The following is a 16515-nucleotide window of genomic DNA, read 5'->3' as shown; positions in this document are numbered from 1 at the left end:
AAAAAAACACACTATTTTTTAATATAAGAGCCAGTGAGGAACAAGAAAACAAGGAAAAGGAGCAAAGAAAAGGTGAAACAAGAAGGCAAGGCAAAGGAGAAAGCAAAGCCAAAGAGAAACTACAAAGCAAGAGGTAATTTTTATTGTTGCTTGTTACAAGAGGGGACATCATGTTTCTAAGAAATCTTATTTTTGCTTTTATGAATGCTAGAAACTTGAGGGAAACATGTTTAAAGCTTAGCAAAGTAACCAAAAATGAGCTTGGAAAACAAAGTAGGATGAAAAAACCGCTTACCTAGAGAGAACTTAAAGAAGCTTGGTGGAGAGGAAGCAAGGCGGGAAGGGAGGGAGCATGGTGGAGAGACAGCTAGGTGGAGAGGAAGCTTGGTGGAGAGAGAGGTTGATAGAGAGGGCATGGTGCCAAACTTATTTGAAATCGTAGAGAATAGTATTTGAAAGCGTCATGAGTTGTGAGGCAAAAAGTGTTCCAATTCATTTTTTTGGTTCCCAAAGCCGTCAATATATCCATCATTATCTGTATCAGGGGATAAATAGACACAGCATTGGTATAACCATAAATTTTTTGTCGATAAATACCAATGCACATACCAATAAATTTTTTATATTTTTTATATGTTTTGGACATGTGCACTTGATATGTTTGGCATGTTTTGGATTTGTGCATATGAATAGGAATCTCAAATGAAAAAGTCCCAATACACGGGAGCGAAGAGTGGCTTCGTGTGAGGTGTGTTTATCCTTGCACTAAATGCAAGCTCCAAATTTGACGTAAGTGTTGTATTGTTCTCAAACACGTGCGAGATTATGGGGAGATTTTGCAAGATGCTTTTCAAATTCCTGAGAGTCGTTCAATGGTGAGTCAATGTTGCTCAAGTTTTTGTTTACTTACGTATTACCAAACTAGAATTATTTACAAGTTTAAACCCATTTTACAAGATGCGAAGGGGTAAAGACCGCCCATTACAATTGCACCTGACTTGAGTGTGCAATCAAGGGCGAGATTCAAGGACCGATTGAGAGATGCATAGATCACTCTTGGAAAATGAGGATACTCTTCCTGATGTCCAGGATGAGGATATGGATGACATGAAGGATGTAATGTTTAGATGCATGGCATCACATGTACATGTGATGTCCAAGTTCGAGAGCGTCATATGGGAGTATCAATCTACACCCTTGTATGATGGTTCTCCGATATCAAAACTATGGGCTTGCATTTCGATCCTAAATTTGCAAGCAACATATGGTTAATCAAACACTAGTGTCTTAGCTTTATTGAGGTTATATCAATTGATGTTTAAATCCTATTATGCATATCTTAATGTTTGGATGATTGTTTCTTCCATATATGAATTGCAATAGGTTGCTCCAAACGTTGTTGCCTACACCAAGTACCATATCTATAGCAAGGATGAAGTGAAAAAGATGTTGAAAAATGTGGGGATGGATTATAACACTATTCACGCTTGTCCTAATGATTGTATTCTCTTTCATCATAAGCATCATAAGAAGGTTAGTTGTCCAAAGTGTAGGGCACTTTGTTATAGATAGGACTTGCACGGTAACAAAATCTTAGTAAAGGTTTTCAATCATTTGCGAGGATACAACATATATTCAAGTGCAAGTCCATAGGACAGTTGATGACATGACATGATACTCATCGCTCCACTAATGATATTTTGAGGAGTCCTCCAGATTGTGAGGCTTGAAAGAAATAGATAACATGTGGCTACACTTTGGAAAGGGGCCTTGTAACTTACGTATTGAGCTTGCAACGGATGGCATGAATACTTTTGGGTTACACTCAACGTCTTGGTCAACATGGCCTATGTTTTTGGTGAATTATAACATCCTAACATGGCTCACAATAAACAAGGGACACCTTACGCTTGCCTTTCTTGTGCCAGGGAAGTACAAGAAGAAGAAAATAGACATATACATGGCACCATTGATAAAGAGCTCCAAACCTTGTGAGAGGCATACATGCCTCAGATATATGTAGAGGTTCGTAAGCATTAAAAATGCCATTATGATAAAGGGAACTATGATGTGGACCATGCATGACTTTCCAAGATATGGAGAGTGCTTGGGTATGTCCTTGTAGATCTATGCATGCCTAATGACCTTTTTATACATTCCTAATGACTTTTACATATATGCCTAATGAACTTTTTATGCTTTGTAATGTGATCCATGCATGTAGGTCTTCAAACAAGTGGATACCATGCTTGACCTACTTGTGGTGATCATCTGGATGCATGAAACTCTAAACATTGGAAGAAATTGGCTTATGAAGATCGTACTCAATACCTTCTCCTGAATACCTTCTCCTGACCATCCTACGTGTGAAGGTCCACTTGTTCATAAATCACCTTTTTTGTGAAGGTCCGCTTGTTCATAAATCACCTTTTTTGAAGGCAAGTTATGGGATTCAAACTTGGAGAGCTAATGAAGCACCAAGTATGAAGAGGCTATCGATATTTCCCGAGCTATCTTGTTCGGATCACTTACAAATCAATTATATCTCAAATGTCCAAGTTGTAGCCACAACGTGTGATGGTTGGGTTTTTCTTCCAAAATCACCATGAATCATTACAAAGTGAGAGGAGGCAACGGTAAAGAAGACATCTTTTTTGGACACCAATGAGACATGCATTGCTTGAGAAAGCATTTACAAAATACAGTATAAATTGCTATTCCTGTATATTGCGGATGATTCATATATCATGCTATCTATGCATTCGACTTCCATTCACAGGCTCTTGCTCTCTAAGTTTGTTCCTCGCAGTACTGAGGCTATGCTGGGCATGCTGTTATTGTGTTTTAATATATTACTGCATCCCCAATTGAACAATCTTACACACTTATACGTAGATGAATCTAGGAACATTCCCAAACTCATCCTCTAAAAAGACAACATAGTGCAGTTTCAATCTCACGAGAGTCACTCATATGATTGAAAACCATAAACTCCATCACGCATAGTAGGGACTAGCTACTATGACATCCCCACTGACGTCATCAGCGCCCAACAGTGGGTGTAGACCATAGTATAAAAGTATGCTCTCACACATACACACTTAACCGACTATATGTCCAAATCGAGCCAAAGGTGGCCTTGGTGCTATCCACAAACTGCACAATACAAATCTGGGCAGTATGGCTGCAACACAGCGGCGTATCAAAAGTTCAACTATTTTGGAGAAATCGAATCAAAAAAGACATGTTAACTAAGACCAAAAAGACATGTTAACTAAGAACAGCCAAAATGGAAGGAATCCCAGCCTGACCATGGACAAGCAAGACAATATGCCACACGTATGTTTGTACTGTGTTTAGGGCTGTTTCAGCATCCCAAATCTTCAGTGCACCAAGTAAGCTACGTATATGTCAAATTATGGGCCACTACATGCATATGAAAGAGTGAAACCCAGCATTGCACCAAAAGCCTTGCTGTTGTCTCAAAACTGGACCCGACACCAGTTCAAATCATAAGATGCTGAATATTACTGCTTTTTCACTGGCTTATATGGCTGTAATGCTGCCTTGCTTAGCAGCATGTGCAAAAATAAGCCTCCCCATAATTTTTACATTCCAAGGACGAGAGAAACTGCAGCTTGTCTGTAATTGAACAAATCAAGTCGAGAGAAATCAGGAAAACTGTTAGCCAAGGTGGCAAAAAATTGCAGGATGACAAAACGCGACTGCAAGAACTGCTTGCAAAGCTTGATGACCCAGAACATCAGAGGAAGGGACATCGAATATACAAGAAGCAGTTTAGTCTGAGTGGCCTCTTCGAGTAGGAGGCAATAGAGGGTCTGTTTAGAATATGATCCAAAAGTGAAACGTGACCAAAATACACCTTTTAGAATCAATTTTGAGAAACACAATCGTGCTCAGTTTTGCACTTTTCTCAGGTTAAGAAATTAAGTAGCCCTTACGCCAACTTCCAGTGACAGTCATGATGATCCTTGATCATTTGAGCCTGCTTCAGAAGAGACACAGATTTCTGAAGCAACTTCCCCACTTACCAACTCATGTAATAGAATGCCCGCTGCAACACTGACATTCAAGCTTTCAACAGCTACGAAATCTTCCTCTTTTAAATCGCTCAAATATGTATCACCCTCAGCATCCAGATCCTCATCGTTACCTTCTCTATCCGAATCATTCTCGAAGCTCTCGCCTGACAGCATTTTTGACTCAGCTTTAGAGGCTATGCCAGGAATACAGACCAAATCATCGCATGCTCTTCGAACATTTGTTCGCAGGCCCTTGCCTTCACCACCAAGAACCAAAATGGTGGGAATCCCACGTGCCAGTTCCCTCACAGATACAGCCCCTCTTCCAGCAGCTGCAGCTCCCACAACCCGCCATCCCTTTTCATTTGACCTATCTAAAAATTTAACCATGTTCCGACATGATCGAATTTCCATGACTTCCAGAGCACCTGCACTGGCCTTGCTCACAACACCACTCAAGGGAGCAGAGTTCTTTGCACACACGACTACCCCTGCTGCTCCCAAAAAGTAGGCTGAACGTAAGATGGCGCCAAAGTTCTGAGGATCGGTTACCTCATCCAGAGCCACCCAAACGGGAGCTTTGTCAGTCTCCTCCAAAGGTTCATCGAGCTCGTTCGAAAGAACCAATTGAAGCGGTGATGCATCCAAAACCAGCCCTTGATGAGGCCTATTATCGGCAAGCATATTAAGATCGTGTTTGGAAAGCTCCTTCACTTCCACGTCTCTGCTGATAGCAGTCTTTAACACCCATTCTAAGGCCTTCTTGTCCTTCCTTTTGCTAGAACCGCTACCGTCCATAGGCATGTTTTCCTGGACGTACAGACAGAAAAACTCTCTACGAGAAATCTGCAAAGCAGCGTAGATTGGATTGACTCCATAAATCACCTCACCTTTCACTTGGGGCAAGGTCGTGCTGGTAGATGAGGGCTCCTTTTTCCACTCCCGCCAGTCTCTTTTCTTGGAATTCTCCTCTTCTTCCTGTCTAGCAGTTCCCCTCCAATCCCTCCATTCGGAATTCAACGGCCTCTTCCTTGGGATTCGCTCCTCATCATCGACCTCAAGATCAGGTCGCGATTGCTTCTCTAAGCCAACGACCTTGAGCCTAGAAGTGGTCCTTTCCCTCGCCTTGAACCCTTTCTCGCCACCCCTCGAATAAGAAACTCTTCGAATTTCCGTATCACTGGAAGGACGGCGTCTAACAGGTCCTTTCTGTTCTTCCATGGCATTCCTGCCAAATGACTCCTTGCCATGTCCAGCGCGTTCCCGTCCTCCTTTCGATTCCAGCCAGGAGCGCCGAGGCGGCGTATCCTTATGAGGTCCCGCAGAATTTCCCCCGTCCTTTCGCTCTCGAGGGGCAAAGAACACTTCACTGGCCTCATCCCACGAAGTCGAAACCGTTTCTTTCTTTCTCAGCGCAGGCGCTTCGTCAGCAACAGAGACAGAGTCAGGGCTTCTGAGAGCTCGAGAGCTAACAGATCTACGGCTGCAAGGGAGGAGGGTAAGAGAAGGGAGCGAGGTTGCGAGCGAGGGAGCAGAGGGACGGTAGAAGAGGAAAACCGAGCGAGCTGGTTGGGCAGGAACCAGCAAGCGAAGAGAGCGCAGGAGGGGAGGGGCGAGGCAGGCACCGAGGGAAGAGGCAGCCATAGTTGCAGCATGAGCTCAAGAATCTTGATTTGGGAAGCTGCGGAGAGGGTGAACGAGATGAAGCATGGCTATGTGCGAAGGTGAGAGGCGATCCACAACCAGGGAGGCCAAGAAGCTGGATGAGGAGGTGCTGGGGCTGGGGCTGGGGCTAAGGCGCCATAGCCAAGCAGCAGGTGTTCCGCCATAGCCAAGCAGCAGAGCAAGAAGAAATAGAAAAAAAATTGCACCTCTAAAACCCTGCCTTAAACCCTTGTAAACCACATCCGAGTGAAGATCATGCCACACTCTACCTAACCAAGTGTACACCCTCTTCTCAGTTCAAACCCAAGCCGCTCGGTTCTGAGTTCACTCATCCTCACATTTTCGCCTTGCCTTCCGAAACCCTCCTCACATCGGGATTTGTGGCAACATTAAGCATGATAATTGGGAATCCATGACCATAGGAGGTCCCAGCCATCCATGCTCCTCTGTACACGGGCCGATTCTTACTGATTGCAGGCTATAGAGAGGCTATGATGCGCAAGGATCAGCGCAAGTGGGAGTTTGCTATGCAATCAGAGATGAGTTCACTCATGAAGAATAAGACTTGGGACTTGGTTTCTTTGCCACATGGAAAGAAAGCATTGCCATATAAATGGGTCTATAAGATGAAGATCACATGTGATGATGTGCCTAAGGATAAGGCCCGTTTAGTTGCTAAAGGGTTCAAGCAAAAGAAGGGTGTGGACTTTGATGAGATCTTCTCTCCAGTTGTGAAGATGACCAGACTTAGATGCATAATTGGACCTGTGGCAGTAGAGGATACGGAGCTTATGTAGATAGATGTCATGACACTTTTCTTGCATGGGGATCTACACGAGGAAATTTACATGGTATAACCTGAAGGCTTTGAAGAAAAGGGCAAAGAACATTTGGTTTGCAATCTGAAAAAGAGTCTCTATGGCCTTAAGCAAGTGCCTAGAGAATGGTATCAAAAGTTTGATGCTTTCATTCGGTCCCAAGGTTTCAAAAGAAGTGAGATTGATCACTGCCTCTACACTAAAAGGGCTAAGAATAATAGCCTGATACTCCTGGCACTTTATGTGGATGATATGCTATTGGCTAGCAAGAACAATTATGATCTGAATGCATTGAAGGACAAGTTGCATGAGGCCTTTGATATGAAGGATTTAGGATGTGTAGGTCATTCTTGGTATACGCATCACGCGTGACCAGAGTAGGAAACTCCTTTGGCTTTCACAGAATACAAAAGTATTGGAGCGTTTCAATATGGAGGGGGGGAGGCAATAAGTACTCCATTGCCTCCATATGTGAAACTAAGCTAGGAAGATAGTCCCAAATTAGATGAGGAGAGGGCCATGATGGCCAAGGTTCCTTATGCATCAACAGTTGAGAGTCTTATGTATGCTATGATAGCTATTAGACCGAACATTGCATTTGCATTGGGAGTTGTTAGCTGGGGATATATGGCTAATCCCAGAAAGAGGCATTAGGAAGTAGTTAAGTGCATCATGAGGTACATCAAGGGTACTAAGGAGATGTGTATCTGCTTTGGCAGAGAAGTGTATCCGCAAATGTATCCGCAAATGCTGAATCAACAAAATGTGTCCCCTTTTCATGTCTGGTTGCACTGCGAGTTCTATCAAGCAAAGAGCATCAAGTTTGCTCTCCTTGAGAGTTTGGAGAAGCCAATGTGGAACTGATTTTGTCACTTGTATTTCTATCCTTTCCTGCCTAAGTGCATCTTCCACTGCTTGTATTTCTATCCTTTCCTGCCTAACTACATCTTCCACTGCTTATGGTGGAACTAAATCAATCATCTTGGGGCTTAATCGGGGCATGTGGAACAAGAGGAACTTGCTGTAAATCCTGATTTTCAGTAGGCATATCAGCTCTAGAACCCAAAGCAATGGGTACTAAACCTTCAAACACATCAGTAGAGTCTGAAGTAGATGGCACATCAAATTCAGCATGTGTATGAGCTGAATTTTTAGAAAAGATTACATCTCTTCTAACAAGGATCTTGCATGTTGCAGGATCATAGAGATGATATCCCTTGCTTTCTGTGCTATACCCAATAAAAATGCATTTGAGTGCCTTGTCTTCTAGCTTATGATGAAGCTCTTTCGGTATGTGTGCATATGTTACACAACCAAACACACAAAAATGATTCACTGAAGGCTTGTTCCCATACCAAGCTTCATATGGTGTCATAGTTTTTAAAGCCTTCGTGGGAGCATGATTCAAGACATAATTGGCACACATAAGACCCTCAAGCCAAAATTTGTGAGGTTGTTTCTTGCTTGTAAGCATGCATCTATCCATCTCCATGAGAGTAGGATTTTTCGTCTTAGAGCTGAAGCATTTTGCTGAGGAGTAAGCCTCACCGTAAGGTGGAACTGATGCCCTTTTCCTTAAAATATGCCTGAAAAGCATGTGAAATATACTCCCCCTTTCTATTTGTGCATAAAGTCTATACCTTGAGCTTGGTCTCATTTTCAACTTTGGCAACAAAATGTCAAAAATGAAGAAAGACTTCTGATTTTGCCTTCAAACCATACACTCAAGTGTATCAAGGCAAGAGTCCTCATGGGACCACAGACCTCACTGTGAATGAGTTGTAATTTACAGACAGCTCTTACTGCCCCAACTTTCTTGAAGGCAAACCTATGCATCTTGCCGAGTATGCATCCTTCACATGTATGAAGAGGAGGTGACTCCAAAGGAGGTAAAGCATTAACCATTTCAAACTTTTAAAGTGTCATCACGCTGCCAAAATTCAAATGCCCATATCTAGCATGCCATAACTCCGCATTCTTCATAGCAGCAGTGGGAGTAGAAACTGCAAGTGCATGATCGGGTCTTTTCTCATAAAAACGAAGCTAAAAAAGACCATAAAACAATGTGCCATTTTTAGATCATAAAACAATGTGCCAATAGTCATAAGGCATAATCATTTTCTTGGTCTCAACCCGCACACTTGTCCTCTCAAAGACAACATGAAATCCTCCTCTATTTAGAGAGGACACTAAAAGAAAATTCTTGTTGATTCTTGGTACATAAAGCACATCATAAATTCTAAAATTTGTGCCATTTATGGTTGTAAGTACAATCTCACTAATACCACAAACTGAATAAGAAGAATCATTTGCACAAGACACCGTTTTTCCAGTGGGTGGTGTGACATGAAGTTGGGGGTAATAAACTTCACGCACCTCTTCACTTCTTGCTCCTTTCGAACTGAGTGATAGAGATATTCATCACTAGGAAAGGAATATTAAAAAGAAGCTTTTATACCAAGAGACCACACCATACTATCCTCCCTTATATGAGATTGAAGATGGTAACATCCCAAGTGATGTCATACTTTAAGCATAGGGAGAAGGAAAGGATCAGCGGAGGCCATAATCTCAGCAAGCCGGTCTGCGCCAAAGAGAAGAGCGACATGTTGTTAAAAGAAGGTCTTGCGGCTCAACATGACATGAACTGATATATATTGAGGAGTTTCAAGGGGCTGATTGGGTCGGATGGGTAGGTTCCGGGGCAACATTGCACCTCCTTCATAGATACCTTTACAATTATCTCAAAACACTTTGCAAACTGTCATTAGACATAGAGGCCTATAACTTTTAGTAGAGACATGATATCAAATATTCAAATAGATATCGAGATGCGCCTTGAAATGATCTTCGCTTTGATATAAGTTTCGTAAGAAACAAAGAAGCGATCAGAAAAGATATGGGCAGTTTACTGGGCGGGGGTAAAAATTGTCTGAAAAAGAAATAGTCACACACAGAGAATCGTACATTTTTTGTTTGACATCTAATACGATAACTGAAAACATATGATGATGCTCCTTGAAGAGAGCTTCACGCTGATATAATTTTTGTCTAAATCGGACCACCAAGCAAAAAGTTATGAGCAAAATACTAACAAGGGGTCAAACTATCATTGTAAAAAAAGCATACTCATCCTCCATAAAGGTGGTTGCAATATCTGGGATAGCCACAATATTATCAAGATTGCAAGTTAAAAAGGCATATTCCTCTCCCACCATGTTGCTTGTAGCACCACTTTCATGTGCATGAGTGGCTGATGTATCTGCGATAGCCATATTGGAGTCTTTCTATTTCTCCTTGGCAATCCTTTTCCTGCATTCTTAAATGTGATGAACATGCTTTTTGCAATAATGACATCTCCTCTTCTTCTTGGACTTCTTTGCATCATTCTTAGCCTTTTGTGAAGGCTGTCGAAAATTAGCTTTGGGCTGATTATTTGCAAGCTGATTGGTATGCTACTTCCCTTTCCCTTTTGGCTTGAACTTGGAAACGATGGCATGTTCATATGCACGTGTGGCCATATTTTTTCGTGTCTGCACTTCCTGTAACAAAATCCCTATCAACTTATGTAAGGTGAGAGGGTTGCCACCACCCCCCCCCCAATGACAAATTCAATGAGGTGTGAAATCCAAGATAAGACTCAAAAAGAGAATTCAGAGTGGTAGTGACCATCTCTGAGTCTTAATGATCTCATCAATATTTAATAATTGCTCTCACAAATCCTAAAGTTTGGTGAGGTGATCAGACATAGAGTCACCCTTATCCATATGAGTATGAGTCAACTCTCTCTTCAGGAATGAAACCCTTGCATCATTGTGGGATGCAAACATACTCTCAAGTGTATCCCAAGCTACCTTAGAGGTCCTGCATGACCAAATATGCAGAATAATAAACCTCTTCACAGAACAAGAAATAACAGATAGTGCCTATGCATCATGAAAATCCCATCTCTTCTGCTCTTGTGTGGGAGTAGCAATTATAGCAACTACACCTAGTACTTATCATGCACCCTGTACTTGTCCTCTACCTCTTCGTCCACCTTGTTGGGGAGGAGTGGCTGGTGTAACATTTTTTGGTATTGTCTCATCCCCAATCACATAATCCCAAAGTTTTTTGGCAACTAAAAGATTGCAAACCATGAAACTCCATAAAGAGTAGTTGGTCCCATCCAACTTATCCTCTTGTGTGAGGATGCTAAAAACTGTTAGATATCAATGCTCCACTCTCATGTAACTACGCAGGAACCAGCTAACTCTACTTGTAAGCCCCCCATATGAGGAGAAGGCATTTGAGTAGCTCGGTTATCCGGTAGGTCCTGATTTGGACTCTAGATGGGGGCCATGTGTGGCCTAATGGCTGGACGGCTTCAGATTGAGTTGGCACATCGCCAACTAGGCTATATGCAAGTGTGGGAAGGCATCCCATGACTGACTGCATTGAGGGTAGACAGAGCTTTTCCTGGGGCAGCCCACTCTTGGGTTGCGGGGCCCATTTGGAGTCCCAGATGATCCCGGTTGGCTGTGGGCCGAACGGCAACCATAGGTTAGTTGCTCTATTTTGCACACCGGTTCTATCGTGTGGTCGGTGGCCTATTTCGAGACCGACCCCCAATCGACCGTTTTGGGCAGACTGGGTCAGTCACCATATTGGGCCTAACCGACTACGACTGGTGGCTATATAAGAGCAAGCCCGTGAAGCCCATTTCATCACTGGCTACAGCAACCCTGATTCCTTAGCATCTAGCCTCCGTCCTCTACTGTTTCCAGCTTGCCATCGAAGCTTCTCTCACAGGAGCGCATGGTTGGGAGGCAGCGCCATCTATTGTATCAGTTCTACAGTAATCAAATTTTTTATTCTCCATACTATCTGGTTTTCTCTCTTGCGTACGAGATCCTATTATCTGTTGAGCATAGACGTTGTATTATTTTCTTACAAAAACATCATTGGGATTGTTTTGGGCCATGAATGCCAAAGAAAATATAACAAATACCGGCAATAAACTTCCCTTCCTAGGAGTAGAGATGCACAACACAAATCCCTTTTGGGATATTGATGCAAGCTACAAAAAAAATATTTGCCCACCACTGACAACTTGTTGTCTTTGCCAATCAGAGGCTCAAAATGCAACAACCCAAAAACATAAATCCACCACTAAATCTACCAAATCTACTGCAAAACACATACCAAGTGGCCAAAATCCCCAAATCCCGCGAAATGGGTATCCAAAACCAAAAGCCCCAATTTGTAGGGGAAAATTGACCCAAAATTGGGGCAAATGCAAGAAAAGCTCCAAATTTTGCACTAAGAAAATATGCTCAAATTACAATCCCTTCCGAGATTAAAAATGCAATCAACCAAAAATTGATCTGCCCCAAAATCTGCTTGAATCCTACTCAAAAAGCATCCACCTGTATACAAAAATGTATGTCGTTGGTGGGCAGTAAGAGCTGCTGTATGGATAGTAGTAGAAATGTACAGGTAGGTATGGTCAGTGTAGCGAGATATGGATAGGGAACATACGGATTCGAAGTAGGAGCAGTGTACGAAGATCTGTATGGATTTTGTACACTATACGGCACATTCATGTGCAACGGCTATATAGACAGGCTTGCGGCAAGTAGGTCAAATCAATGGAGCAAGAAGATAATTTAGTCCATACAGTACAAATTGTATGGCGGTGGTACAATGAATTGTATGGCAGTACAGCACTGAACTGACGTATAGATTGCTGACGATGCTGTACAAAGGTACATGGGCTGCGGACGGCAGGGTAAATGGATGGGCAATGCAGGAGCGCGTGCTATACAGAGTTAATCCATTCAAATTGTATAGACTGTACAACAAGATGTACAACAAGAATCAACGGTGGGCTACAGAGCTTGGTGTCGATGAATCTACAGCAAATGTCAAGCTAAAGCTCGTCAAGGGAGGTGGTCCGAGAGATGCACAAGGTGTTGAGCAGGAACTTGAACTTGTTCTGATAACAATTGAAGGAATGCAATGAGAACAAGGTGAGCAAGAGTGTGCAAGAAAGGAGAGCAAGAGAGCCACACACAGTCGTATTAGAATGAGATAAGAAAACAATACAAGATTGGAGGTTTTGTCTATATGACAAAACCTAACCAACCCCTAACTGTAGTTAGGGGTAAAAACCTCTAGTGAGGGAAAAGTGCCCCAAACCCACTTATTAGTCATAGATTTGTCACTGCCATGAATTATGGCTATAATTCCAACATCTTCTTGTAAAAATGTCCATAGTAGTGTGAAAAGAAGTTCTTAAAGGTAGCATACCTATGTATATGAAAAATGAAAGACAAGCAATATATTCAACACAAGCTTAGATAGGAACATGGATGGTGTAGAATAACAATATAATGTGTCTTTCTTTATCTCTAATGCCATCTCTACATCATTCTCAAACAAGAGGTTCATTAGAGAAGACTTTCCGCCGTCTAATATTTTGAAATGAAAATACTTCATGTGACAAGGTTGGTGTCACACGCACATGAGCAACTCAGTGCTCACCAATATGAATGATTACATATCTATAAATTTGTCAACATGTAATAAACATATTAACACAATGAGAAATTTCTCATTCATGTAATTCAAAGCAAGAAGAATTTCTACCACTTTCCCCTTTTTAGTCTCATAAATTGACATGACGTGTGAATTTGCGAAGATAGATATTGCTTGAATGGTACAAGATATCCATACAAACCAAGAGCAAGTAAAATGCAAATAATTGTGTATTACATTGTTAGAGCATAGCAACCACCAGCTTGGTCGTTAGCACCTATTTCGGACAATCCCTAGGTAGTGTGTTGGGATTGCTAACAACCTGGTACTAGACAGCCAGATCTTCTCTTTGTATTTACCATCATTAGCACTAGTTGGTAGAGCTAATTTGTATGGGGGTTTTCAAGCATTAATAGAATGTTCTTCTCTTTGCAAAAATAAAATAAAATTTGTTAGAGCATAGCAAAAACATGAATGCATCTCAACTAACTATCACAAATGCTAGCTACGATGCATTCAAGTCTTCATTATTGTTTACATGAGAAATTACCCCCAATGAGACAGACAAGCTAGAGGCAAGAAGAGAAGCCACACATCCCAAGCCATGCCAAAATACAAGGGAAGGAAGAACACTCTGTATATTTCCTCTCTCTATCCTTTAAAAACCAAATACATATCTACATACTTAGGCAAGACATCACCTCCTTCTTGAACCTTTCCTAAATGAGCTCCCAAATCATCTCAATCACTCCCTAGATTCATGTTCAATCACACCCTTCAAGATTACACCTCATTTCTTATATCATATACGTCCACCATACATCCCTTGGGTCTTTTGATAGTTAACACACCCACCTTTGGGAAACAGAGCAATAGTAGATGCACATCTGAGAGATAGAGCCGTAATAGAGAAATAGAGATTCTTGTTGAAACATAGTCCCAAACACAAGAGATTACATCCTTTTATGAGAAAGACATGATGAAACAGTTGCCTGGCAACAAAGAAACATTCAAGCAATAACCAACATATGAAGACTTTTAACAAGACCAACCCTAGAGATATTTGAGAATAGTTGCACCAAAAGAACATCAGATAGGAGAATTGCTAGTAGAGCTGTTCAGAGCAAGCTTTTTGAAATGCTACACATAGAGCTAGATGTAGTAGTAAAACAAGAAAACTTATCGCTAGTGAGACTGGTGATGAATCAACATAACACCTTTGTCAAACCAATTTCTATAAAAAATCTTCAGCAAAAAGATGAGACTACACAACATTGGGGTATGTAATAGCCCGAATTGACTAGCAACATGTAGGAGTGCAACTTAGACAGAAGGAAACCACCACCTTTATGAACAGGGAAATCATAGTCAAGGTTTGTAAAGGAAAGGATGAGGAGACTCAATCGAGGCTCCAATACCATGTAGGAAGATTGAAGGAGAGGTGGGAGACCTAGGATATGCAAGATGAGGAAGGAATGGAGGAGACTATGCAAACAAGGATAAGCCAAAGCATAAAGAGATTGCTTTAGCTAAATCAGCCTTTACAAAATAAAAGGTTCCTTGTGCTCCACATAAAGCACACAAGGTACCACCTAACTCCTAGGCTACCAAGTCTCCATGACCCAATCTACATCCTATCCAGTCCTTAGCATAAAACTGCATTTGCCGTGGAATGGGGAGTCTACGCCTCAAAAGTAATGATCTTTGGACTCTCGAATGCTCCCACAACATCCAAAGGTTGATGATAATGGCCTTCAAGGAGTACCTTAGGGATTTCCTAAAGTTTTTTCTGAATGATTGAAGAACACACAATAAGAATGAAAGATGATCTCCTAGATGCCCTGTTACTTTTTATTGATTTGGTTCCGCAGTGGGCACAAGAAATCAAACACTTCTTGGCCAATGGATTTCCTCGAGACAAGACACTCAACAAAGATAGGGCTAGAAAATTGATCAAGGATTCAGCCCCTTATCAATTAATAGCCTAACAACTCTATTGGATGGGAAAAGATGGTATTATGCATTGATGTGTCCGGGAAGATGAATTTGTAGAAGTCTTAGGGGAAGCTCATACGGGCACATTGCTAGAGGCCACTTTGCCGGAGAGCTTATGGACTGTAAGGTATTACAAGCCAGATTATGGTGGCCAACATTCTTTGCAAATGCAGCCGAGTTCGTCAAACATTGTGATCCTTGCCAACATGTCTCCATACCTCATAGCCAAGACTACATGCCTTTGACCGCAGTTCTCACTAACCAGCCTTTTGAAAAATGGGGGACAAATTTTGTAGGTCCTATTAGTCCAGCCTCTAAGGGGACTCAAACCCATTATATTATAGTGGCCACAAACTATTTCACCAAGTGGACATAGGCTAGAGCCCAAGGAAAGCAAATGCAAGGGCAACCTCTAAGTTCCTATATGAAAATGTAATATCCCGCTTCGGCCTTCCACTCGAGATTGTGAGCAATCGAGGGATGCACTTCATAAATGACATGATTAAAGTATTGATGAGTGAGTTCCTCATTGTGCATCGAAAATCCACCCCATATTGCCCCCAACCAAACAACCAAGTTGAAATCTCAAATAAGTTTTTGTGCCATAGTATCGCATGCACGGTCAAGGCCAGTCACAATGACTGGGAGCACAAACTCACCGCCACAGCACAATGGGCATATCAGATGGCCTACAAGGTTGCAACTAACTGCACACCCTTTAGCCTAGCATTTGGGGTAGAGGGAGTCGTGCCAATGGAATTTATTGTCCCAATCCTCATAGTCATGCTTAGATATTGAATATCTAACGAGGCAATCCCTAAGAGGTTAATCGAGCTTGATGAAACAAGATTGAGGGCAGCCTATGGCCTAAAAGTGGAGAAGCTGTGCCACAAAAAATGGTTTGACCGCAACCTACAAAACAAGGTCCTAAAGGAAGGTGATCTTGGGCTTCCATATAGCCTAAGAAACACCAAGAGAAAGTTGAAATACTACGGTATGGGTCCATATCAAGTTGTAGAGATCACACCTCAGGAATTGCAACCCTTGATGGTACCGAGATGGTTGGTTATATTAATGGTAGTAAGCTTAAGTGCTACTATGGCCCTTTAACACTTTAGACATTACAGGTCATCCATTCCTGACATTACAGGCCATCCATCGGGAATGGGAAGTTAAAAAGAAAATGCTCAAATGAGGCAGCAAGCGTTAGAAGAGTCTAGAGCACGTTAGGCCAAAGTGAAAAATTTAGGGCTTATATCAATTTATAAAGCATCTGTGGAAGGGTTAAACCCTGTGGAAGACCTGACCATCACCTCTGCAAGGGTTTAAGCCGATTTTCAATTGTGCAGGGAAACAATATGCTCAACCCATGCCTTCGTCGTGGTCCTGGTGCTAGCCACAACTTCATCTCTTATGAAATGTGTATTAAACTACTAACATTCAAGGTAACCATGGAACCCATGCTTGTTACAATG

At 41.9% G+C, this 16515-nt stretch overlaps 1 protein-coding gene across 1 annotated transcript; it reads right to left on the bottom strand.

Annotated features, from left to right (window-relative positions):
• Nucleotides 1-3138: 3138 nt before the first annotated feature.
• On the bottom strand, nucleotides 3139-5909 carry LOC147889721 (tRNA/rRNA methyltransferase (SpoU) family protein). Its single transcript, XM_087391879.1, has one exon. The coding sequence runs from the start codon at nucleotides 5685-5687 to the stop codon at nucleotides 3981-3983; it is 1707 nt and encodes a 568-aa protein (XP_087248005.1). The 5' UTR covers nucleotides 5688-5909; the 3' UTR covers nucleotides 3139-3980.
• Nucleotides 5910-16515: the final 10606 nt, after the last annotated feature.

Source organism: Dipteris shenzhenensis, chromosome 20, assembly GCF_047967505.1.
Source record: "Dipteris shenzhenensis isolate YYH24624 ecotype China chromosome 20, Dip_SZ_1.0, whole genome shotgun sequence".
NCBI classification, from domain to species: domain Eukaryota; kingdom Viridiplantae; phylum Streptophyta; class Polypodiopsida; order Gleicheniales; family Dipteridaceae; genus Dipteris; species Dipteris shenzhenensis.
Note: the sequence above shows the minus strand (reverse complement) of the source record. Positions and strands in the feature narration are given on the sequence as shown.

Coding starts and splice junctions, on each gene's coding strand:
- LOC147889721 (XM_087391879.1), bottom strand. CDS start 5,687: ATGGCTGCCTCTTCCCTCGGTGCCTGCCTCGCCCCTCCCCTCCTGCGC.